This window comes from Procambarus clarkii, chromosome 28, assembly GCF_040958095.1.
Source record: "Procambarus clarkii isolate CNS0578487 chromosome 28, FALCON_Pclarkii_2.0, whole genome shotgun sequence".
Lineage (NCBI taxonomy): Eukaryota > Metazoa > Arthropoda > Malacostraca > Decapoda > Cambaridae > Procambarus > Procambarus clarkii.
The window spans coordinates 950,361-974,175 of NC_091177.1; the positions used below are offsets into that span (position 1 = coordinate 950,361).

General features: G+C 45.9%; 1 protein-coding gene across 1 annotated transcript; it reads right to left on the reverse strand.

The window, feature by feature from the left end:
* Positions 1-13,288: 13,288 nt before the first annotated feature.
* On the reverse strand, positions 13,289-23,815 carry LOC123754864 (mucin-1-like). Its single transcript, XM_069332555.1, has 2 exons — positions 23,732-23,815; positions 13,289-14,512 (listed from the first exon to the last, which is right to left on the reverse strand). The coding sequence occupies exons 1-2, from the start codon at positions 23,813-23,815 to the stop codon at positions 13,289-13,291; spliced, it is 1,308 nt and encodes a 435-aa protein (XP_069188656.1).

Below are 23,815 nucleotides of genomic sequence, written 5' to 3' on the forward strand. Positions count from 1 at the left end.
GCCTGGTCGACGACTGGGCCGCGAGGTCGCTGAGCCCCGAAATCACCTCAAGGTAACCTCAAGGTAGGTTCTTTATTATTTAGAAAGTCTCCTGCTATTCATGTTAATGGCAAAGTCTTTGATCAAGTCTTCGCAAGCAATATGGCCTACCAAATCTGCCTCTTTATTTAGCAGAGACAGGGCACCCAACTCGTCGTGTGTTGGGCTTTTTAATATGCTTGAGCTGAAACAATGAAGGCTCAGCTGCGCAATTTCTGACCATTAATATTACAAATATACACAAGGGCAATGTCTACATTTGGAAACGCGCACTCAAGTTTGTCTTCTGAAATTCTTTGATTAAGTGCAACATGACTGAATCCTGCGTTGATAGATTTTATTACAATGAACGTAAGGCGCACAAATGAGTGAAGCTGCTGAAGCTTGGCACAGAGATCATTGTCCAAGTCCTCTGGGTCAGCATCACTTAGCAGTTGAGAACACTTAAAGTACCTTTTAGTTTCAGTAGATGAAGGTACATTATTTGGTACATCACGTGGAAAAGATTATTATTATTATTAACATCTTTATTGACAAAATTTAATTACAATTTTGCCTAATCTGAGGATTTCAATTAAGTCTTATTAAAGTGAGGATAATGTTGGTATTCACTGTCACGCAGGACAGAGGGTCATACACAAGACAATAGGTCTAAACTGTAGGCTGAAGCACATATATATCACGGTTACAATCCATGTTTTAATGTATGAATATGTAAAATCAACTTTCTATTGTGCACTGCCACACAAGGGCAGAGATGGGCTCATAAGAGTTGCAGCTTAAAAATAGTATAATTAGAATTGTTCTTCATTCTTTAAAATGGACAAGCAAATTTTGGATAAATTGTTAGGATGTCGTCCAGTACATAAAGATTCAATGAAACAGTTACACAGTTGGTGGTACAATAGGCCAGGAGGTCTAAAAAAATTTACGGTTTCACATTCAACAATATAGTGTTCTAGAAAATCTGTCTGCTAGTTTTTGTATTCTTCTCCTCTTCTCATATGGTTTCTAGTTTGTCAACAATTGTGTAAAAGGTGATGATACGAAATTTATCACCGTACATATCTACTTCTGATGCATCTCCGTCAGTGGGTACCTTTTGAGAGATTTTGAGATATATACAAGAGTTGTTACATTCTTGTAGAGCCACTAGTACGCGTAGCGTTTCGGGCAGGTCCCTGGAATACGATCCCCGCCGCGAAGAATCGTTGTTACAACCAAGTACACATTTTACTGTTGAGTTAAACAGAGGCTACAGTTAAGGAATTGCGCCCAGTAAGTCCTCCCCGGCCAGGGTACGAACCCATGACAAAGCGCTCGCGGAACGCCAGGCGAGTGTCTTACCACTACACCACGGAGACTGCGTGAAGCTTCTTTCAAATATAGTTGCGCTGCATTACAATTATCATCTGGTAGTATTTCCTTTGTAAGGAAGATCATGCCTCTCACAGCTACTTGACCACTATGACAAAATCACTTGAGGCATTAGAAGAAAAACATAATGCAGATTGAAATGGATTTGGGGAGCCGGTCGGCCGAGCGGACAGCACGCTGGACTTGTGATACTGTGGTCCTGGGTTCGATCCCAGGCGCCGGCGAGAAACAATGGGCAGAGTTTCTTTCCACCCTATGCCCCTGTTACCTAGCAGTAAAATAGGTACCTGGGTGTTAGTCAGCTGTCACGGGCTGCTTCCTGGGGGTGGAGGTCTGGTCGAGGACTGGGCCGCGGGGACACTAAAAAGCCCCGAAATCATCTCAAGATAACCTCAAGATTGTAAGTACTTCATACCTTTCAATCATCTCTTATAGTGCATAGTGTCATCTAATGCACAATAGAACTAATGAGTTAGCCAAAGCATGCGCTCCTAAACAGGAGACTTCATTATCATCTTGGATTTCATTTGAGCATTTCGAGGGCTGTATATATTTAGAGAACTGCAACAAAATTGAGTAGAAATGAGATAAAGTGAAAAGAACACTTTCATTTTTTTTTTAGATATGTACAAGAGTTCCTACATTCTTGTACAGCCACTAGTACGCGTAGCGTTTCGGGCAAGTCCTTAATCCTATGGTCCCCGGAATACCTATTTTACTGTTGAGTTAAACAGAGGCTACAGTTAAGGATTGGCGCCCAGTAAATCCTCTCCGGCCAGGATACGAACCCATGACAAAGCGCTCGCAGAACGCCAGGTGAACGTCTTATCACGGAGACCGGGGATCTATCATACTATAAGGCAGGAGGAGTCACATATTTATCTATGGCAGTAGCGTAGTCAGCCTTTAAAGTTAGGGAGGAGCGATCACAAAAAAAAGGAGCTACGATATATACTAAATAATTTAAAATTCATTATACATTTTAACTTTTTGTATTTAAAATCCAAACACAGGGAAGAAACAGTTTTCAAGGCAGTGCATAATTCTTATTTTGTATTTATAATAAACTTTATATTACTTGGATTTAATCTGAGTTGGATTACTTTATTATAATCCAACTCAGTAGCCAACTATCTTTCAGTGGAGAGGAAAGCTAATCCAGACAACATATTCTCATCTATTGCAGAACGAAGGAATGGCCTTGTGTGTCTGAGTCGGCTAAAGGATCGACTTCGTCAACAGCAATACTAAGGTCAGAAACGTGTGGTACAATGTGGTCAGGTTAGGATAAATGGAACACATGTCTTTGTCGGTCATCAGTTTAATAACTTGTCCTCGGGCTAGGGTTATCCAGGGATTCCAGGCGACGGCTGAACCCAAAGTTATTGTTGTTTAAGATTCAGCAACTCGGAACAAAAAGTTCCAAGTTGCACGGGCTATGGTGAGCCCGTAGAAGACTTACCTGGCACAGGAGCGGGGCTGTAACTTGAACCCAAAGATGCATTTACCAGTTTTATCGTATTGCGTATTGAAAGTTAGTTTGTTCTCAAGTATATGATACTATTTCATACTAGAATGTGCTGAATAGTTAGGCTTCATTTGGGTTAGATGATAAGGTTTTGTTGGTCGTTATTGGTATTTTTAGTACGTGAATGAAACGTTTATGTCGGTGTGACTCGAGCAGAAGACGTGAACAAAGCAGTGCTTGAGAAAAGCTCATGCATCAGTTGTGAGTTATGTGTAAAGTGGCTTTTTCAGTCATAAACGGGTTTGGTGGCTGGATTAACGAGCATTTTCTCCTTGTTGATAAGGACCTAGCCTATCGTTTCGATGCTCATTTGTCGTGAAACTTTCTTCATTCATCTCCAGCCTGAACAGTATCTCCAGTATATTGTATTTTCAACCCATATATTCCTAAACCGACTTAACCAAAACACTGTACCTAACCTAACTACGTACAAACCCACAGTATACAATAATATTCACGCGATGAGTCACAATAACCTGGCTAAAGTATGTTGACCAGACCACACACTAAAAGGTGAAGGGACGATAAATAATATTGTCGTATGTTTAAAACAATAATATTGTTTTATGTTTGAGAAAAACTTGATTGTATGGAAATCACTTTGTCAGTTGTCTACTGTATAACTCAACTACTGACTTATTAAAATCCATGTCAGTATATAACTTATATCTTAGGCTGTGGGATTAGTTGCCTCAGACTATGCTATGCCAAGCTCCCGCTCAACCCAATCACGCATTTGTAATTTTTTGTAATTAGTTCATTTTGTCGTGGACATGGAGCCTGGATATGTATATATGTCGTGCCTAATATCAAGAATCGCACTACTTGGCCTAATATGCAAGGTCCGATTTGCCTAACTGGCTGAATGATTTTCGTTATTTTTTCATATATTTCTTTCCAGAGTGGAGCTTTTCTAACAATAATAATAAATTAGGAACATGAATGGCTGACTATGTTATATTAGGGTAGGTTAGGTTTGATCAAATTTCTATGTTAATTTTGAATGAAAGTAAACAAAAAATGAAATTTGTTATGTAATGTACAAATGCTTAATTTGCTTAATTATATTGCATTTTAAAAGTAAAAGGGAAACAAAACTAATTTATATTGGTTTTGGGGCTATATCCATGTAGTTACCCATGCAATTACTTGCTATCCCACACTCTATTGCATGGGCCAGGATTATAACTAGTCGGGATGGGGGGGGGGGGTGATCTGTCCTTTTACAAATTACGTCTGAATTTGCCCGTATGCCCGAAAATGGACGTAATTTGAAAATAAAAAATAATTGAAAATAAATTTTAGATTTTTTTATTCCAAAACAGTGCAGGAAATTCTCCGAAGGTTTCAAAACGTCGTGAAAAACGTTAATTGAAAGTTTCCTCTCCTAACCTTACTGAGTAAGCCGGAGGACTCAAACAGAAAACGGGACAGTACATCACTTACGTGAGCCGATTTCATTTCAAATTACGTCCACTTTTGGCCATAGCGCGCATACGAGCGGAAAGCGACGTTATTTTTAAGAGGACGGGTTGCATTATCATGATTGGGGGACGATACTTTGTCGTGATGGCAGGATGAAAGCTGGTCACGATGGGGAATGGTAACTGGTCATAATGGGGAGTGGTAACTGGTCGTGATGAGGGATTGTAACTGGTCATAATGGGGAGTGGTAACTGGTCGTGATGGGGAGTGGTAACTGGTCGTGATGAGGGATTGTAACGGGTCGTGATGGGGAATGGTAACTGGTCGTGATGGGGGATTGTAACTGGTCGTGATGGGGGATTGTAACTGGTCGTGATGGGGAATGGTAACTGGTCATAATGGGGAGTGGTAACTGGTCGTGATGAGGGAGATTAACTGGTCGTGATGGGGAATGGTAACTGGTCGTGATGGGGAATGGAAACTGGTCATAATGTGGAGTGGTAACTGGTCGTGATGAGGGATTGTAACTGGTCGTGATGGGGAATGGAAACTGGTCGTGATGGGGAATGGAAACTGGTCGTGATGGAGGATTGTAACTGGTCGTGATGGGGGATTGTAACTGGTCGTGATGGGGGATTGTAACTGGTCGTGATGGGGGATTGTAACTGGTCGTGATGGGGGATTGTAACTGGTCGTGATGGAGGATTGTAACTGGTCGTGATCGGGAGTGGTAACTGGTCGTAATGGAGGATTGTAACTGGTCGTGATGGGGCGACTTTCTCGTTTAGTCCCGGTTAACCTTCTAAACGTTAGCTACTTTACTAAGGAAGGAAAACAGTGTCTTGCTTAACGAGTTGCGGCGGGTCTGTGTATTTCTCGTTAACCTTTCCTTTTACTCTTTTGAAAATGAACACATAAAAAAAAAAATTGTCTCGTTAACGAAGGACATAAAAGATGGTCCGTGATAAAAGTCTGTGTTGACTCCACGACCAAAACTTTAGGGTAATGGCAACACTAGGCAGCTGCCCCCCTCCCCCTCCCCCTCCCCCTTCCTTCCTCTTCTCTATTCCCCCCTCCTCCTTTCCATCCCTCTCCCACCTATCCCCCCTACTCCCCCACCAATCCCCCTCATAATTCCTCCCCTCTCCCCCACCGCCCATCTCCCTCCGGCCGGCGGTGTGCGTACGATAATTTAGTGTATCGTGCCTGGCGGGTTAAAAGTTGTTGTACGCGGCGCATACGTTAGCGCGCGCGCTATGATAATATAGTTTATCAGAGTTTACCGGTGAGCCATTTAATGAAATTATGATCGCCAGCTGCGAGTCTGGAGTTTCTTGCTTTCCATATATATTCTCTACAAATTATTTAATGGAAGAGAAAACGAGGCAAGGCTCAATATTTATAACATTGTCTTAGACAAGCTGCTATAGTCTTGAAAAAAAAATTCGGAAAGAATGTTTAAGGATTATATATTTTTTTTATTAAATGCCAAATAATTTATCGTGTAGGTCATATTGTTTTTATGAGCAGAGTAATGGATATATGCGAGGTTACATATACAATGTTACTGAAGGGAGATTCATTTTTATTTTTCCGATGTTACAAACCCTTTTTTTTTAAACCTATTTGTAAAAAAAAAATAGTAGCTTTTAGGGTTTTGTTCGGTACTTAGTACGTTCAGTGTTAAGTACTTAATACTCGGTACTTAACACTTAACTTGTTCAGTCCGCACGCAACCCAGTGAACCTGGGTTCGATTCCCGGGCAGGACGAGTAATGTGGACACGTTTTCTTACATTTAATGAAAGGCCAATCGTTGGCCTTTGTCCTGCGGGACCTCGGTAACACTTCCAGGCTTCCTGTTCCCGACAATGGGAACTAACAGGAGGTAAACTACACATCAACAGGAGGTAAACTCTACACATCGTGGTATACATGTATACCGTTGAAGAAGAGGAGAGGAAGTTTGTTTACCTTACCTTCTTAGCCAAGGGCAAGGCTTTCTGCGAGGTCACCCAACCACCCACTAGCCAGACACGAAACTGACCGGACATTAAATTGACAGACTTAAGGAACACAAAGGTTAAGTCTCCAGACACACAAACACTTATTATTATTAACATCTTTATTGACAAAATTAATTACAATTTTGCCTAATCTGAGGATTTTGATAGTCTTATTAAAGTGAGGATAATGCTGGTATTCACTGTCACGCAGGACAGAGGGTCATACACAAGACAAACACTGCTCTCTTCTGGCATGTATGGGACTCTAAATCATCCTATTGATTGGTCTTCTTCTAAAATAGTATTTCCTGTCTCTACTACGGAGGCCTGGTCGACGACCGGGCCGCGGGGACACTAAAGCCCCGGAAGCACCTCAAGGTAGCTCAAGGTAGGTAGCTCTACTCGTCACTGACGCCGTCTTGTTGACTCGGCCTGATACACAACCTTCCCAACACGAGCCTTAGTCCTGGCTTTGTTGATGTTAACCTTTCGCAGTACATACACAAATGCTCCAACCTTCTTAACAAACGTGACTTGACTTAAGGCTACACCCTCTTTTATTTTTCTTATCTTCCTCTTATTCTTACTTCATCCCATTCTTCATTCATTTTATTATTACAGTCGTCCCAGTCGTAGCTTTCATCCTATTCTTATCTTTCACCTTACTCTTAACTACTTTTTTTTACCTGCGCCTCACCTCACTCGTTTCTTATTTATTGGCCCATTCCTTCCTCCCCCCCCCCCACAGAGACGGCACCACTCCCGTTCCAGGTAAGTCCACTACGGGCTCACCATAGCCCGTGCTACTTGCCCCGCTCCTGTGCCAGGTAAGTTACGGGCTCACCATAGCCCGTGCTACTTGCCCCGCTCCTGTGCCAGGTAAGTTACGGGCTCACCATAGCCCGTGCTACTTGCCCCGCTCCTGTGCCAGGTAAGTTACGGGCTCACCATAGCCCGTGCTACTTGGAACCTGTTCCGAGTAGCTGAATCTATAACAACAACAACATCCCCCCCCCCTCCAGTGCACTGAAACAGAAGCGAAAAAGCAACAGAGAAAAAAGGAGGAATCCCCACCTCCATTTAAAAACTTTGACCCAAATATCACAGTAACAAGGTTATCACGAATAACCGAACTCAATTACGGGCTCGCCATAGCCCGTGCTATATGGACATTTTGTTCCGAGTAGCTAAGTCTAAAACAACAACAACATCCTATATAGGATGAATAGCCCCCTTTACGGGCTATTCATGCCCGTGTGGTCTGGTCATCATATCTTCAGCCACGTTATTGTGACTCATCGTGTGCATAGCCACACACACACACGAGCCGAAGGAATGTAACTGAATGCCCCAAAAGAAGTTGTAGAAACCACCTCTGTCGACCACACCTTCAAGGCCAGAGTCGACAGAGAATTCGAACATCAGAATAGTTTAAATTATCACGCCACAAGACACCACAAGGCGGGGTCCAAGAGCTAGACCTCACGGCCCCCGTAGACACTGATAAGTAAGCACGTCACAAGGCTAAGAGTCACTTATAATTGTTGGTCGATCAAATGTTAAGAAAACTCCTCCAGCTCGCATGCAAGCAAAACCATGCACAAGTAAACACAGTCAAGAGCAGCATAGCACAGCATAGCACCGCAGAGCACAGCATAACACCGCAGAGCACAGCATAGCACCACCAAACACAGCATAACACCGCAGAGCACAGCATAACACCGCAGAGCACAGCATAGCACCACCAAACACAGCATAACACCGCAGAGCACAGCATAGCACCACCAAACACAGCATAGCACCGCAGAGCACAACACAGCACCACCAAACACAACATAGCACCACCAAACACAACATAGCACCACCAAGCACAACACAGCACCACCAAGCACAACATAGCACCACCAAACACAACACAGCACCACCAAGCACAACATAGCACCACCAAACACAACATAGCACCATCAAGCACAGCATAGCACCACCAAGCACAACACAGCACCACCAAACACAACATAGCACCACCAAACACAACATAGCACCACCAAGCACAACACAGCACCACCAAACACAACATAGCACCACCAAACACAGCATAGCACCACCAAGCACAACATAGCACCACCAAGCACAACATAGCACCACCAAACACAACATAGCACCACCAAACACAGCTTAGCACCACCAAGCACAACATAGCACCACCAAGCACAACATAGCACCACCAAGCACAACACAGCACCACCAAACACAACATAGCACCACCAAACACAACATAGCACCACCAAGCACAACACAGCACCACCAAGCACAACATAGCACCACCAAGCACAGCTTAGCACCACCAAGCACAACATAGCACCACCAAGCACAGCATAGCACAACCAAGCACAGCTTAGCACCACCAAGCACAACATAGCACCACCAAGCACAACACAGCACCACCAAACACAACATAGCACCACCAAACACAACATAGCACCACCAAGCACAACACAGCACCACCAAGCACAACATAGCACCACCAAGCACAGCTTAGCACCACCAAGCACAACATAGCACCACCAAGCACAGCATAGCACAACCAAGCACAGCTTAGCACCGCAGATCATAGCCAAGCACAACCAATGAGAGCAACTAATGATGCAACACAGAACACACACGACTCCACAGTCTCTGGCGGGTCAAGATAATCTCAAAGCTACCAAAGCTACCAAAGCTACCAAAGCTACTAAAGCTACCAAAGCTACCAAAGCTACCAAAGCTACCAAAGCTACTAAAGCTACTAAAGCTACCAAAGGTGAACAACAGCGGCATTGAGCCGTCACGTTATACTATAGGGAAGGAACATTTAGCTCAAGAAAATGTTGATAAATAGCGTGGCCGCTGACTGCAATCATTTTAATCTTCCCTTTGAAAGACCTTAGTGTGTGTGTGTGTGTGTGTTGGAGGAGCGGGGGAAGGGGGGGGGGGGGAGGGATTAAGGTGTGTGTGTGTGTTGGTGGAGCGGGGGGGAGGGAGGGGTTAAGGTGTGTGTGTGTGTGTTTACTCTTTGAATTTGCTATTTGTGCCGTCAGGATCGATCTGTTAGCTCTTGGACCCCGACTTTCTAACCACCGGTTGTCTAATGTACTGTCTCTCGACCCATTTTTCCCTCTATCATATGTGCTACATATATATTTCTCTTTAATAAACACACACATATATCCAGGAAGCAGCCCGCTCGGCCACCAGGACCTGTGTGTGTGTGTGTATTTACTATTTGTGCCTGTGGAATCGAGCTATTAGCTCTTGGACGCCGCCTTTTTAGCCAATCTATTTTTCCTTTGTTATATCCACTACATATATTAATCTCTAACACACGCACACACCCACATTCCCAGGAAGCAGCCCGTAACAGCTGTCTAACTCCCAGGTACCTATTTATTGCTAGGTGAACAGGGGCACTAGGGTGAAAGAAACTGTCCATTTGTTTCCGCCTCGGCCGGGAATCGAACCCGGTCTCTTTGGGCTACGACCCCCGAACGCTGTCCACACATCCGCGAAGCCCCCGTGTGTGTATGTGAGAGTGTACTCGCCTAATTGTACTCACATATTTGTGTCTGCAGGATCGAGCTCTAGCTCTCGAAATCCCGCCTATTTAGCCGTCGGTTGTTTAAGCAATGGCTCCTGTCCTATTTCCCTATCATGTCTACTTTTAAAATTATGAATGGAGTTTGCTTCCACAACCTCCTCCTTGAGCTCATTCAATTTTGCCACTACTTACGATAAATGAAAACTTGTTAACGTCTTTATCTGAGTCACAAGCTTCCACCTATGCCCTCTTGTTCCATTGGCTTTATCGGGAATATTTTCTTAATTTCCACTCTGTCAATCTGCTTAAGTATTTTATATGTCTTTATTATGTCTCCCATCTCTATCATTTATTCTAGCGTCGTCAGGTCCAGTTGTTTCAGTCGCTTTTCATACCCTATTAATTTTGGGACGAGCCTCGTCGCAAACGTCTGACATTTTTCCAGTATCCTTATGTGTCTCTTTAGTTGGGGCTCCATGATGGGGCGGCATACTGAGACTGGTCTCACATAGGCAGTGTCAAGCCCTCTAAATACCTCCTTATTTAGGTTCCTTATTTAGGTTCTTTAATATTTGCTAGTGTAGAGTATGCTGCTGATGTTATCCTACTTATATGTGCCTCTGAAGTTCCATTTATTTAGCTTCCATTTATATAGAACATTCTCATATATGTGTGGCTCATTTGTGTCTCATATTTCAATCTGTCACCTCATTCTTGCGCACTCTACTCTATACCATGATTGTATAGAGGGTCCCTTATAAGGGGTCTCGGTGGTACAGTTGGGTTTGTTCTCGTGTCGCAGTCGAGAATTTCGGGTTTGAATCCCGGGCGTGACAGAAATGGTTTAGGCACATGTCCTCTCACCTAATGCCTAACATTCTTCTAGCAGTAAATAGGTACCAAGAAGTTATCTTTTTTGTGGGATTCCATCCTGGGGAAGGTCAGTGGTTCGATCTTGGGCAACCTCAATACAAACTTAACATAATAAAATCACAGGAAGTTTGGAGGCTTTTCCTGAAGCCAGTCCAAGTGTTGACGTGTGACCGGCCAAGCACTCGAGTGAAGGGTTATCTTGAGATGATTTCGGGGCTTTAGTGTCCCCGCAGCCCGGTCCTCGACCCACAGGAAGCAGCCCGTGACAGCTGACTAACACCCAGGTACCTATTTTACTGCTAGGTAACAGGGGCATAGGGTGAAAGAAACTCTGCCTATTGTTTCTCGCCGGCGCCTGGAATCGAACCCTGGACCACAGGATCACAAGTCCAGCGTGCTGTCCGCTCGGCCGACCGGCTCCAACCTAGGGTGACCTAGGGTGAGGTAGGTCAACACCGGACGCCCCGGCCAACTTTACATACACACAAGAAATAACACGAACGTGATTTTTTTCTGTGCGTTCTAAATGCTCCTTAGATTTTTCCTTAAATTCTCTTGTATATTGGTACCAATTTGGCCGTTTTCAAAATTTTTGGTAGGTTTCCCTTTCCTTGTAAAGAACTTTTATTTTTATTTGTTTAAAAGTAACAAATATATATGTACATATACAAGAAAAACAATGGAAATCCTTGCAATTACAAAGAACGTAATAGACAAGTAGAACAACCAACATACACAATTATCACACGCCTAACAACTCTCAGAAATATGTAGGCGTAATAACACAACACAGAAGTAAAGCCACACACCAAAGTATAGCAACATTGCAACACTAATACAAGTATTTGTTAAGTTTAGATTAGTTCATTTATTATGCACCCCATACCCATCGTGTGGGCGGTAGTGGCAAGGGTTACAGAGGCACACAATGGGCTCAGGGACTGAACCCCACAATTCATTTAGCTAAGCAAGTTACAATCTTGATGAGCTAGTTACAAAATTCATAATATTTGTTAAGAAAACACTTTGTACAATTATGACAACAGAAAGGGCGGTCATCCTACACATTGTGAAGAACTGAATAATATAGCAAGAATTGTTATATACTATATATATAGTATTGATATATACTATAAATAGCTTTTTGTGTGTATCACCTCCCCGGCTTGGCGCCGTCTTTGGGTAACTCCTTACGGGTACCTTAAGGTGCTTCCGGGGATTAGCGTCCCCGCGGCCCGGTCGTCGACCAGGCCTCCTGGTTGCTGAACTGGTCAACCAGGCTGTTGGACGCGGCTGCTCGGAGCCTGACGTACGAATCACAGCCTGGTTCATCAGGTAACTACTTGGTAACTACTTAACTTTGTGTGTATCAATAATGAGATCTTGTTGTTTGTACCTGAACCTTTCATCACATCCTGTAGTTGGTCTCTTGACTCTTCTGTTTATCACACATACTGTGGTCAGTCTGTCCTGTGTGTGTGTGTGTATGTGTGTGTGTGTGTGTGTGTGTGTGTGTGTGTGTGTGTGTGTGTGTGTGTGTGTGTGTGTGTGTGTGTGTGTGTGTGTGTTTGGTCTCCAGAAACCCTTAGATGGCATGTAAACTCAGATTCCAGCTGGAAATCATCTGGGGAAACTTTCCGTGAACACTTTGCATACTAATCATTACCCGGTCGTTTACAGACATCTTCCTCATCTGGCTATGAATCAGTTTAGGTCCTTGGCTCTGGCTGATATATCATTTTCATATTACAAAGGGCTCTCCAGACGGCAATAAATAATATCTTCTCTGGCCTACAAGCCTTGGTTGGGGGGGGGGAGGGTAGGCTGGGTAATGGTTGGTTGTGGGGAAATGGGTAGTGGGAGCTGGGTAATGGTTGTCAGGTTGCAGTAATGGTTGTTGGAGAGAAAGGATGCGGAAAGGAAGATGGCAGGTAGTGAAGGGACGAAGGGAAAGGGGTAGGGAAGCGTGAAGGGATAGTGAAGGGTGAAGGAGCGGGATATGTTACACTGGTGTGAGCGGAAGCGGAGAACAAAACAGACCAAACATTAATAACAAAATTCCCCGGGTCTCAAAAGTTAACAACATCTTTAACTCTGCCTCTGTAATCACCGAGAATAAGAACATTTAGCATGCCAGTCGCGTTTTTTACCGCTGGGACTCGTTTTATAACATCACGACAAGGGGGGGTCAAACACAGGCCAGTGATCTGAGAAGTTTCAACACCCGCTGGCCACGACGCAACATCATATCCTTTCGGAATTAACACCTGGACACACATACAACACACACGTAACATCCTCACATCCGCTACAACCCATAACATTCCTCCCTCCCACACATTCCCCGCCTCGTGCAATATTGCAAACTCAACAAATCATGTCAGCATTCACTCTACTGCGTCTTTGTTACTTCTCTTTCCAAATTTCAAAATGGAATAAAAATCAAGCAAATAATAAAAAAGGGAACTCATAGTCTCTTGCTGGTGTCCACGAGGGCCTGCTGGTGTCCACGAGGGCCTGCTGGAGTCCACGAGGGCCTGCTGGTGTCCACGAGGGAATGCTGGTGTCCACGAGGGCCTGCTGGTGTCCACGAGGGCCTGCTGGAGTCCACGAGGGCCTGCTGGTGTCCACGAGGGCCTGCTGGTGTCCACGAGGGCCTGCTGGAGTCCACGAGGGCCTGCTGGTGTCCATGAGGGGCTGCTGGTGTCCACGAGGGAATGCTGGAGTCCACGAGGGCCTGCTGGTGTCCATGAGGGGCTGCTGGTGTCCACGAGGGCCTGCTGGTGTCCATGAGGGGCTGCTGGTGTCCACGAGGGCCTGCTGGAGTCCACGAGGGCCTGATGGTGTCCATGAGGGGCTGCTGGTGTCCACGAGGGCCTGCTGGTGTCCACGAGGGCCTGCTGGAGTCCACGAGGGCCTGCTGGTGTCCATGAGGGGCTGCTGGTGTCCACGAGGGGCTGCTGGTGTCCACGAGGGCCTGCTGGTGTCCACGAGGGCCTGCTGGTGTCCACGAGGGCCTGCTGGAGTCCACGAGGGCCTGCTGGTGTCCACGAGGGCCTGCTGGTGTCCACGAGGGCCTGCTGGTGTCCACGAGGGCCTGCTGGTGTCCACCAGGGCCTGTTGGTGTCCACGAGGGCCTGCTGGTGTCCACCAGGGCCTGCTGGTGTCCACCAGGGCCTGCTGGTGTCCACCAGGGCCTGCTGGTGTCCACTAGGGCCTGCTGGTGTCCACCAGGGCCTGCTGGTGTCCACGAGGGCCTGCTGGTGTCCACCAGGGCCTGCTGGTGTCCACCAGCGCCTGCTGGTGTCCACCAGGGCCTGCTGGTGTCCACCAGGGCCTGCTGGTGTCCACCAGGGCCTGCTGGTGTCCACGAGGGCCTGCTGGTGTCCACCAGGGCCTGCTGGTGTCCACGAGGGCCTGCTGGTGTCCACCAGGACCTGCTGGTGTCCACGAGGGCCTGCTGGTGTCCACCAGGGCCTGCTGGTGTCCACCAGGGCCTGCTGGTGTCCACGAGGACCTGCTGGTGTCCACCAGGGCCTGCTGGTGTCCACCAGGGCCTGCTGGTGTCCACGAGGGCCTGCTGGTGTCCACCAGGGCCTGCTGGTGTCCACCAGGGCCTGCTGGTGTCCACGAGGACCTGCTGGTGTCCACGAGGGCCTGCTTGGCCAACTGCTACGCCGTTCTTCACCGCCTGTCGTGTTATTACGAGCTGGAAGCCAGCCGTTTAGCCTAAGATAGATCCGTGTTAAATTACAGCGTGTGGAAGCCTAGCGTCGACACCCGTTTTTCCTCCTTCTGAAAATAGGATTCATGTGAAAGTCGCTGTTATTATTATTATTAATATTATTATTATTATTATTATTATTATTATTATTATTATTATTATTATTATTATGATTTGTGTGTGTGTGTAAGTGTTATTTGTTAAACATTTACAAAAGTTGTTAATAATGTGCATTTGTTTGTATATTTTTATCATTCAAGGATAAAAAAAGCGGTTGACTAAAATGACTAAATTGTTCTTGTTGACTAAAAATCAGTGACACGTGCATTATTTAGAAGCATTCTTGAGTCTCATTTGTTTTGTGTTTGTCGTCTCAATGGGCACTTATAGGTACAGGTCCCTATATTCCTTGGCAGGTTGACCAGGTCGTTATCTCTAGACAATTTTGACATACGTCAAGACAATCACACGTGTAATTGAAGAGTAAACAAACGAAGACTCGGGATAAGTAAAAAGAAACATGACAAGAGGCGCGATATATCTCTTGTATATTGACATATATAAGAGAATCTATACTATAAGAGAAAATGTCGATCCGTTGGAATTTGGTTTATTTTCATGTGTCGATTTTTTTGGGGGTAAGACAAGCCCCAAGCATTAATATATTTATCTTCTAACAAAGTGGGCGCTGGTGTGGGTGTGTTGGCGCTGGTGTGGGTGCTGGTGTGGGCGTGTGGGTGTGTGGGTGCTGGTGTGGGTGTGTGGGTGCTGGTGTGGCTGTGTGGGTGCTGGTGTGGGTGTGTGGGTGCTGGTGTGGGCGTGTGGGTGCTGGTGTGGACGTGTGGGTGCTGGTGTGGGCGCTGGTGTGGGTGCTGGTGTGGGCGTGTGGGCGCTTGTGTGGGCGTGTGGGTGCTGGTGTGGCTGTGTGGGTGCTGGTGTGGGTGTGTGGGTGCTGGTGTGGGCGTGTGGGTGCTGGTGTGGACGTGTGGGTGCTGGTGTGGCTGTGTGGGTGCTGGTGTGGGTGTGTGGGTGCTGGTGTGGGTGTGTGGGTGTTGGTGTGGGCGTGTGGGCGCTGGTGTGGGCGTGTGGGTGCTGGTGTGGCTGTGTGGGTGCTGGTGTGGGTGTGTGGGTGCTGGTGTGGGCGTGTGGGTGCTGGTGTGCGTTCAATAGTGAACTAAAGAAGATGCATTGCTTCACGCAGTTCCTCATCTGTCACCCTCACTCTCTCTTCCCTTGGTCCCTCCTACGTCCTTATCCTCGCCTCTCCCTCTTCCTTGCGCCTTCCTTCCCTTTCTCTCATCCTCTTCGTTACGTTCGTCTCTTTGGCTCTTTTTGTTCGTGGTCTCTTCCGTCTAGTGGCCTCCTATTTTTCCATTCTTCCTGTTTCTCATTTATCACTGTTCCGTACCTCTTCCTGGCTCTGCCTTTTCCTTGCGTGATCCTTCTCCCTGTCTTCTACCTTCTTCCCTGGTTCGATTCCCGCACAAGATTGTGCGGGAATCGAATTATTATTATTAACATCTTTATTGACAAAAATTAATTACAATTTTGCCTAATTTGAGTGATTCAATTAGGTGTTATTAAAGTGAGGATAATGGTGGTATTCACTGCCACACAGGCCAGAGGGTCATACACAACACAATAGGTCAAAACTGTCGGCTGAAGCACACACGAAGGTGACAGATGAGAACGTCGGAGAATGTCGACCGATCTAACTTTTCATTATGGACATTCCTCTCATTCTCGCAGGGCCGGTCGGCCGAGCGGACAGCACGCTGGACTTGTCATCCTGTGGTCCTGGGTTCGATCCCAGGCTCCGGCGAGAAACAATGGGCAGAGTTTCTTTCACCCTATGCCCCTGTTACCTAGCAGTAAAATAGGTACCTGGGTGTTAGCCAGCTGTCACGGGCTGCTTCCTGGGGATGGAGGCCTGGTCGAGGACTGGGCCGCGGGGACACTAAAGCCCCGAAATCATCTTAAGATAACCTCAAGATAACCTCCTTCCATCTCCATCTTGGTAACTTTCTGGAACTAAATGGCCGGATTATTTTACTCTTGTTCATATTTACTTTCTCAGATGTCTATAGACTACACTTTGAAATTTTTGAGAGGGAATTTCTCTCTCTCTCTCCGTCTATTTTTTGATGGGGTTAGGAAAGTTAATTGGGGGGGGGGGGGAATAATAATAATGATATTTATAGGAGAAAGCGCCAAGCCATTACGACTATATAGCACTTGGAAGGGACCCGGATAAGGATTTGGGATGGAATAGGGGGAAGGAATAGTGCCCAACCACTTGGACGGTCGGGGATTGAACGCCGACCTGCATGAAACGAGACCTTCTTTTGTCTCTTGGTGGTGAGTGGGGGGGGGGTAAGACATTGTCTTCTGCGTGTCCTCGCTTTCTATCCTCACCCTTTTTTTTTTAATCCCTCCATAGTCTCCAAGTTTTCCTCCCACTTGTTTCTCCTTTCTGTTTATCATTCTGTGCTTCCTAAACCCCTATTTGTTTCTGTTTCCCCCCTGTCCACTCTCCTCTTTCTTGTGACGTTCCCAGTACACTGGTGAGTGACTCGGTCACCGAGTGTGTGTATGTGTTCTCTGTAATTCTTCTGTTTTAGAAGGATCTCGTGTTGTGAAAGGTGGGGCCAGTGCCAGCAGTATTGTAGGCTGTGAAAGGTGGGGCCAGTGCCAGCAGTATTGTAGGCTGTGAAAGGTGGGGCCAGTGCCAGAAGTACTAAAGGCTGTGAAAGGTGGGGCCAGTGCCAGCAGTATTGACGGTTGTGAAAGGTGGGGCTCAGTCCCAGCAGCATTCAAGGCGGGAAGGGAATTATCATGGGGAAAGCGACAAGCCATTGCGCCAAGCACAAGGCGATTTAATATTTGGGAACATCGTCGTAGAATGTCTGGGATTTGTGGTTTTCATAATCCACACTATTATGTTCCTGGGTTGAACGTCAGACGTCGCTGACATCAGTGTCAGACGTCGCTGACATCAGTGTCAGACGTCGCTGACATCAGTGTCAGACGTCGCTGACACACACACACACACACACACTACTTTACACATCGCTTCCGTCGTCTTGTATTCAGTTTATGTTCCGCGTTTGATCCACAGAGCTGTGCTTGATGGAGTTGGTAAAGGTCAGAGAGAGAGAGAGAGAGAGAGAGAGAGAGAGAGAGAGAGAGAGAGAGAGAGAGAGAGAGAGGGAGAGGCGAAGCCAACTTCTCCTCCCAGCCATTGTAACAAACAGTCTCGGGCTGACGTTGTCCGGTTCAATGCCCCTTTTTCCGTGTCACGTGATTAAGGGGGGAGATAAATATCTTCCTGCTTATTTATTCGGCCGTATTTCTATTTATTCGGCCGTATTTCTTCCTGTTGGCCGGCCGTATTTATAAGGGCCGACAGCTTTTGACACCGTTCTCGTGGCCAGCCTTGGGACTTGTTTCTCTAGACCTGGGACTAAAGGTCTAGAGATGGGCTGGCAGTCCATTTCGCCGCCAGCACTTCATTCGTTTCTTGCTTCATGGCTCCGATAGTCACTTTATCTTCCCTTCCATGTACCCTTTACATCTCTCTCTCTCTCTCTCTCTCTCTCTCTCTCTCTCTCTCTCTCTCTCTCTCTCTCTCTCTCTCTCTCTCTCTCTCTCTCTCTCTCTCTCTCTGTCTCTCTCTGTCTCTCTCTGTCTCTCTCTCTCTCTCTGTCTCTCTCTGTCTCTCTCTCTCTCTCTCTCTCTGTCTCTCTCTGTCTCTCTCTGTCTCTCTCTGTCTCTCTCTCTCACTCTCTCTCCCCCCCCCCCGACCCAATATTACGAGACTGAGGTCTTGAGCACAATATTATGAGAGAGAATCCTGTCGGAGTGACTTGGGCGGCCCTAGTTACACTAATCTACCACGTTTGCCGCCATTTTCTTTCTCGCTTTCCTCCCCTGTTCCTCGCTTTCCCGCGTTTTCCTTCACTCTTCCTCACTCTCTCTCTCCTTTGCTCGCCCCTCACTCTTCTTCGCCCTCTCTCATCTTTCGCTTTCCCTTCCTCTCTCTCTCTCGTTCTCCTTTGCTCTTCCTGGCTCTTTCGCTCTTTCTCATGCTCTTCTTTCTCACTCTTCTGCAGCTTATCCTCCTCCTTGTTTCTCTCTAGTATTGCTGTCAGCTTCTCTCATGCTTCTTATTTCACTCTCAGAGTATCTTGCACTCGCTCTGCCTCATTCATGCTTCCCCCCATGATCTCTTGCACTCTTGGTTCGTTTATCGTATCATTCACTGCGATTCACTCATTTTTTGCCACCTTGATTCACTCGTGGCACCACTCTGAAGCCCTGTCCTCTGAAGCCCTGAAACTCTGCCCATTGTTTCTCGCCGGCGCCTGGGATCGAACCCAGGACCACAAGATCACAAGTCCAGCGTGCTGTCTGCTCGGCCGACCGGCTCCGGTCGGCGGAAAAACTTGAATTTCTTTTGAAATCTCACCAGAGATTTTCAAATCCATTTAGTGAATGGATTTTAAGAATGTCAAAATTGAGGAAATCTTTGCTGTTAGGCTAGGTTAGGTTAGGTTAGGTTAGGTTAGGCTAGGTTAGGTTAGGTTAGGTTAGGTTAGGTTAGGTTAGGCTAGGCTAGGTTAGGTTAGGCTAGGTTAGGTTAGGTTAGGTTAGGTTAGGTTAGGTTAGGCTAGGTTAGGCTAGGCTAGGTTAGGCTAGGCTAGGTTAGGTTAGGTTAGGTTAGGTTAGGTTAGGCTAGGTTAGGCTAGGCTAGGTTAGGTTAGGTTAGGCTAGGTTAGGCTAGGCTAGGCTAGGTTAGGCTAGGCTAGGTTAGGTTAGGCTAGGCTAGGTTAGGTTAGGCTAGGCTAGGTTAGGTTAGGTTAGGTTAGGTTAGGCTAGGTTAGGTTAGGTTAGGTTAGGTTAGGTTAGGCTATTTGTTGTACGGTTTTCCCTTTTCCAAAACTTTAGGGAGCCGGTCGGCCGAGCGGACAGCACACTGGACTTGTGATCCTGTGGTCCCGGGTTCGATCCCGGGCGCCGGGGAGAAACAATGGGCAGCGTTTCTTTCACCCTATGCCCCTGTTACCTAGCAGTAAAATAGGTGCCTGGGTGTTAGTCAGCTGTCACGGGCTGCTTCCTGGGGGTGGAGGCCTGGTCGAGGACCGGGCCGCGAGGACACTAAAAACCCCGAGATCATCTCAAGATAACCTCAAGATAACTTTCCAAGCAACGACAAAAGGTTTTGAGTGGTTTATACAACTTTGGGTGTATAATCACTCTGTATAATTATCGTTGCTCTCCCCTGCTGGCTGTGTAGTGGTTGAGGTGGTTATCTTATCTTGAGGTTATCTTGAGATGATTTCGGGGCTTTAGTGTCCCCGCGGCCCGGTCCTCGACCAGGCCTCCACCCCCAGGAAGCAGCCCGTGACAGCTGACTAACTCCCAGGTACCTATTTACTGCTAGGTAACAGGGGCATTCCTAGCAGTTACAACACCATCACAACAACCTTTATAAAATATTTTAAACATTTATACGTGAAGTTTTATTTGTCTTTTATATATATATATTTTTCTACTTAGATGGGGGAACCCGGGGTTACCAGGGGTCGGGCTCCCCCATTCCCCCCCCCTTGTCTACCCCCTCTCTTTCCCGCTCTCCCTTCTTATCTTACTCTCTCTCTCTCCCTCTCTCTCTCTCCCTCTCTCTCTCTCTCTCTCTCTCTCTCTCTCTCTCTCTCTCTCTCTCTCTCTCTCTCTCTCTCTCTCTCTCTCTCTCTCTCTCTCTCTGTCTCTCTCTCTGTCTCTCTCTCTCTCTCTCTCTCTCTCTCTCTCTCTCTCTCTCTCTCTCTCTCTCTCTCTCTCTCTCTCTCTCTCTCTCTCTCTCTCTCTCTGTCTCTCTCTCTGTCTCTCTCTCTGTCTGTCTCTCTCTCTCTCTCTCTCTCTCTCTCTCTCTCTCTCTCTCTCTCTCTCTCTCTCTCTCTCTCTCTCTCTCTCTCTCTCTCTCTCTCTCTCTCTCTCTCAATCATTTTAGTTTACAATTTTCAGTCCGTTGCGGCAGCAGGAGAGGACGGGCTGCTCAGACAAATATAATATTATGAAACGATCGTAAACCCACGATTTCAGAACTCAACAAAATCGCTGGGGGTGAGTGCCAAAATTTCTTAAAGGGGGGGGGGTAATGTGGCCGACCCGCGACCAGCCTATAACATTCACATACCATCAACGTGTCATCTTGCAAAGTTTAGTGACGCTGCCATCCCCCTCCCTCGATCATCTGGCCTCCAACCCTGGACAACAGACGTGTTTTTTTTTTTACTTATTAAATTTGGACACGTTCTGTCAGACATAAATATATGAAGTGTAAATGTTGTTTCAGAGTAGTTTGCATTAATACTATAATAATTAGAAATTAAATGGATTAAAACAGTTTCAAGAAATATAAAAATAAATATGCTTTATCATTTACAGCTGTTACACAGTGACTGTATATTGATCTATATAGATAAATTACACATTACACATATAGTCTATATGTGTAATGGGGCTGTTTGCAACTAGAGCTTCAGTAACTATTAGCATCTTTAATAATATAAGTAACAATTCTTGTACAAAATTAAATGTGTAATTTTGCTAATATGTTGGGAGATGTTATTTAATTAAAGCCTTAACATGTTTTAAAAATTACGAGTTTGTTGGTTAAAATGTGTAGAGCTTAGTGTTGGGTGACTCAGTAATTTTTATATTTATGGGGAGGGAGGGGGGAGGGAAGGGGGGGAGGGGGGAGGGGGATGGATATTCCTGGGCGGGCCCTAAGCCTCTGGCTGGCCCACGAAGTGTTGCTTGTTTCTGTTTTACTTGGGCGGAGTATGAGTATTTATGACTCGTATGTTCACTTCAGTAAGATTATGCCCCCATGTGTTTAACAACTTCTTCTGCTCTGTTGAATCTGAATTGACATCTTATTGGGGTTGTAACTGTGCACTGTGTTAGATAATGTTCCGGTGGTCTGTTGTGGTTGTAACTGTGCACTGTGTTAGATAATGTTCCGGTGGTCTGTTGTGGTTGTAACTCTGCACTGTGTTAGATAATGTTCCGGTGGTCTGTTGTGGTTGTAACTGTGCACTGTGTTAGATAATGTTCCGGTGGTCTGTTGTGGTTGTAACTGTGCACTGTGTTAGATAATGTTCCGGTGGTCTGTTGTGGTTGTAACTCTGCACTGTGTTAGATAATGTTCCGGTGGTCTGTTGTGGTTGTAACTCTGCACTGTGTTAGATAATGTTCCGGTGGTCTGTTGTGGTTGTAACTCTGCACTGTGTTAGATAATGTTCCGGTGGTCTGTTGTGGTTGTAACTCTGCACTGTGTTAGATAATGTTCCGGTGGTCTGTTGTGGTTGTAACTGTGCACTGTGTTAGATAATGTTCCGGTGGTCTGTTGTGGTTGTAACTGTGCACTGTGTTAGATAATGTTCCGGTGGTCTGTTGTGGTTGTAACTGTGCACTGTGTTAGATAATGTTCCGGTGGTCTGTTGTGGTTGTAACTCTGCACTGTGTTAGATAATGTTCCGGTGGTCTGTTGTGGTTGTAACTGTGCACTGTGTTAGATAATGTTCCGGTGGTCTGTTGTGGTTGTAACTCTGCACTGTGTTAGATAATGTTCCGGTGGTCTGTTGTGGTTGTAACTGTGCACTGTGTTAGATATTGTTCCGGTGGTCTGTTGTGGTTGTAACTCTGCACTGTGTTAGATAATGTTCCGGTGGTCTGTTGTGGTTGTAACTCTGCACTGTGTTAGATAATGTTCCGGTGGTCTGTTGTGGTTGTAACTGTGCACTGTGTTAGATAATGTTCCGGTGGTCTGTTGTGGTTGTAACTGTGCACTGTGTTAGATAATGTTCCGGTGGTCTGTTGTGGTTGTAACTGTGCACTGTGTTAGATAATGTTCCGGTGGTCTGTTGTGGTTGTAACTGTGCACTGTGTTAGATAATGTTTCAGTGGTCTGTCGGGCATTTCTCCACAGTGCTGACATTTCCTCTCATCTTCCGGAACCTGTAAGCCTATTTCCCATGCACATGGGTATCCAAGCCTGATGCGATGTAAGTGTACTTCTGTTGTTCTACTGCTCCCTTTCATCAAACTAAGTGGTTCGTAGCTGGTTGAATTCTTGTACCAACCCGCAGATCCTGATGTTGCAACTGCTGTGTTGTGGTCACTGTACATCTTTTGCATTGCTGTTTCTAATTACTTTCTTAATCTGTGATAGACTCTGTGGTATGTAAATGTCTACATTTCTTCTTTTAGTTGCAAATTTTGCAGCTTCGTCTGCAATGTCATTTCCTATTATTCCCACATGACTTGGCATAAGGCATGACTTGGCATTTTGTGTTGAATGCCTTGTGTTGTGTTGAAAATAGTTTAATTCTGGATGCCCCAGTAGTCTTACGTTGAGTGACCCAGTAGTTTTGTGTTGAGTGACCCAGTAGTTTTGTGTTGAGTGACCCAGTAGTTTTGTGTTGAGTGACCCAGTAGTTTTGTGTTGAGTGACCCAGTAGTTTTGTGTTGAGTGACCCAGTAGTTTTGTGTTGAGTGACCCAGTAGTTTTGTGTTGAGTGATACAGTAGTTTTGTGTTGAGTGATACAGTAGTTTTGTGTTGAGTGATACAGTAGTTTTGTGTTGAGTGATACAGTAGTTTTGTGTTGAGTGATACAGTAGTTTTGTGTTGAGTGACCCAGTAGTTTTGTGTTAGCTGCCTCAGTGTTCGTGACGTGGTAAAGACCTGTGTTCCAGCAATATTTATAAGTTTTCTGGAAGAGGGGTCGCAAAATCGTGGCCCTTTGATGTAGACAATGTTCTTTAGTTGTGCCTATGACATCCCCTGAAGGTTCTGTGGGTCCATTCTACCCCTCCGGCATCTCTCTATAGTAAGTTGTTACTCAATAGCTCTGGATTTATTATTTGAGTTTTCCATATATAGATTATGAGATGTTTATCATGTCTGTTCCAAAGAGAATATTTGCGAGTGTTTTTAACCTTCTCTCTACTTCTTCTTCTTCAGTATCATTCGAATTAATGTTACTCTCTCTCCATCCATCTTCTGTTCTGTATCTCACTCTCTCTTTCTCACCGTCTCGTCCTGTCTTCACCACTCTCCTCCTCCGCCTCCTCCTCCCCCGCCATCATGAATTCGCTCAGCGGTGTCACGGAGGTTTTACGTTGGGCGGGAAGGCTTCCGACGGGGCCATGCCATCACCGCCTCTTTTGCCACTATTTATGTCCCGAGCGCGGAGTGAATACAT

What these genes read in the sequence shown, in the direction of transcription:
- LOC123754864 (XM_069332555.1), bottom strand. Translation starts at nt 23,815, where the DNA reads ATGTATTCACTCCGCGCTCGGGACATAAATAGTGGCAAAAGAGGCGGT. An exon ending in CGGAAGCCTTCCCGCCCAAC is followed by an intron (nt 14,513 to 23,731) that starts GTAAAACCTCCG and finishes ATAACACGACAG; the next exon opens with GCGGTGAAGAACGGCGTAGC.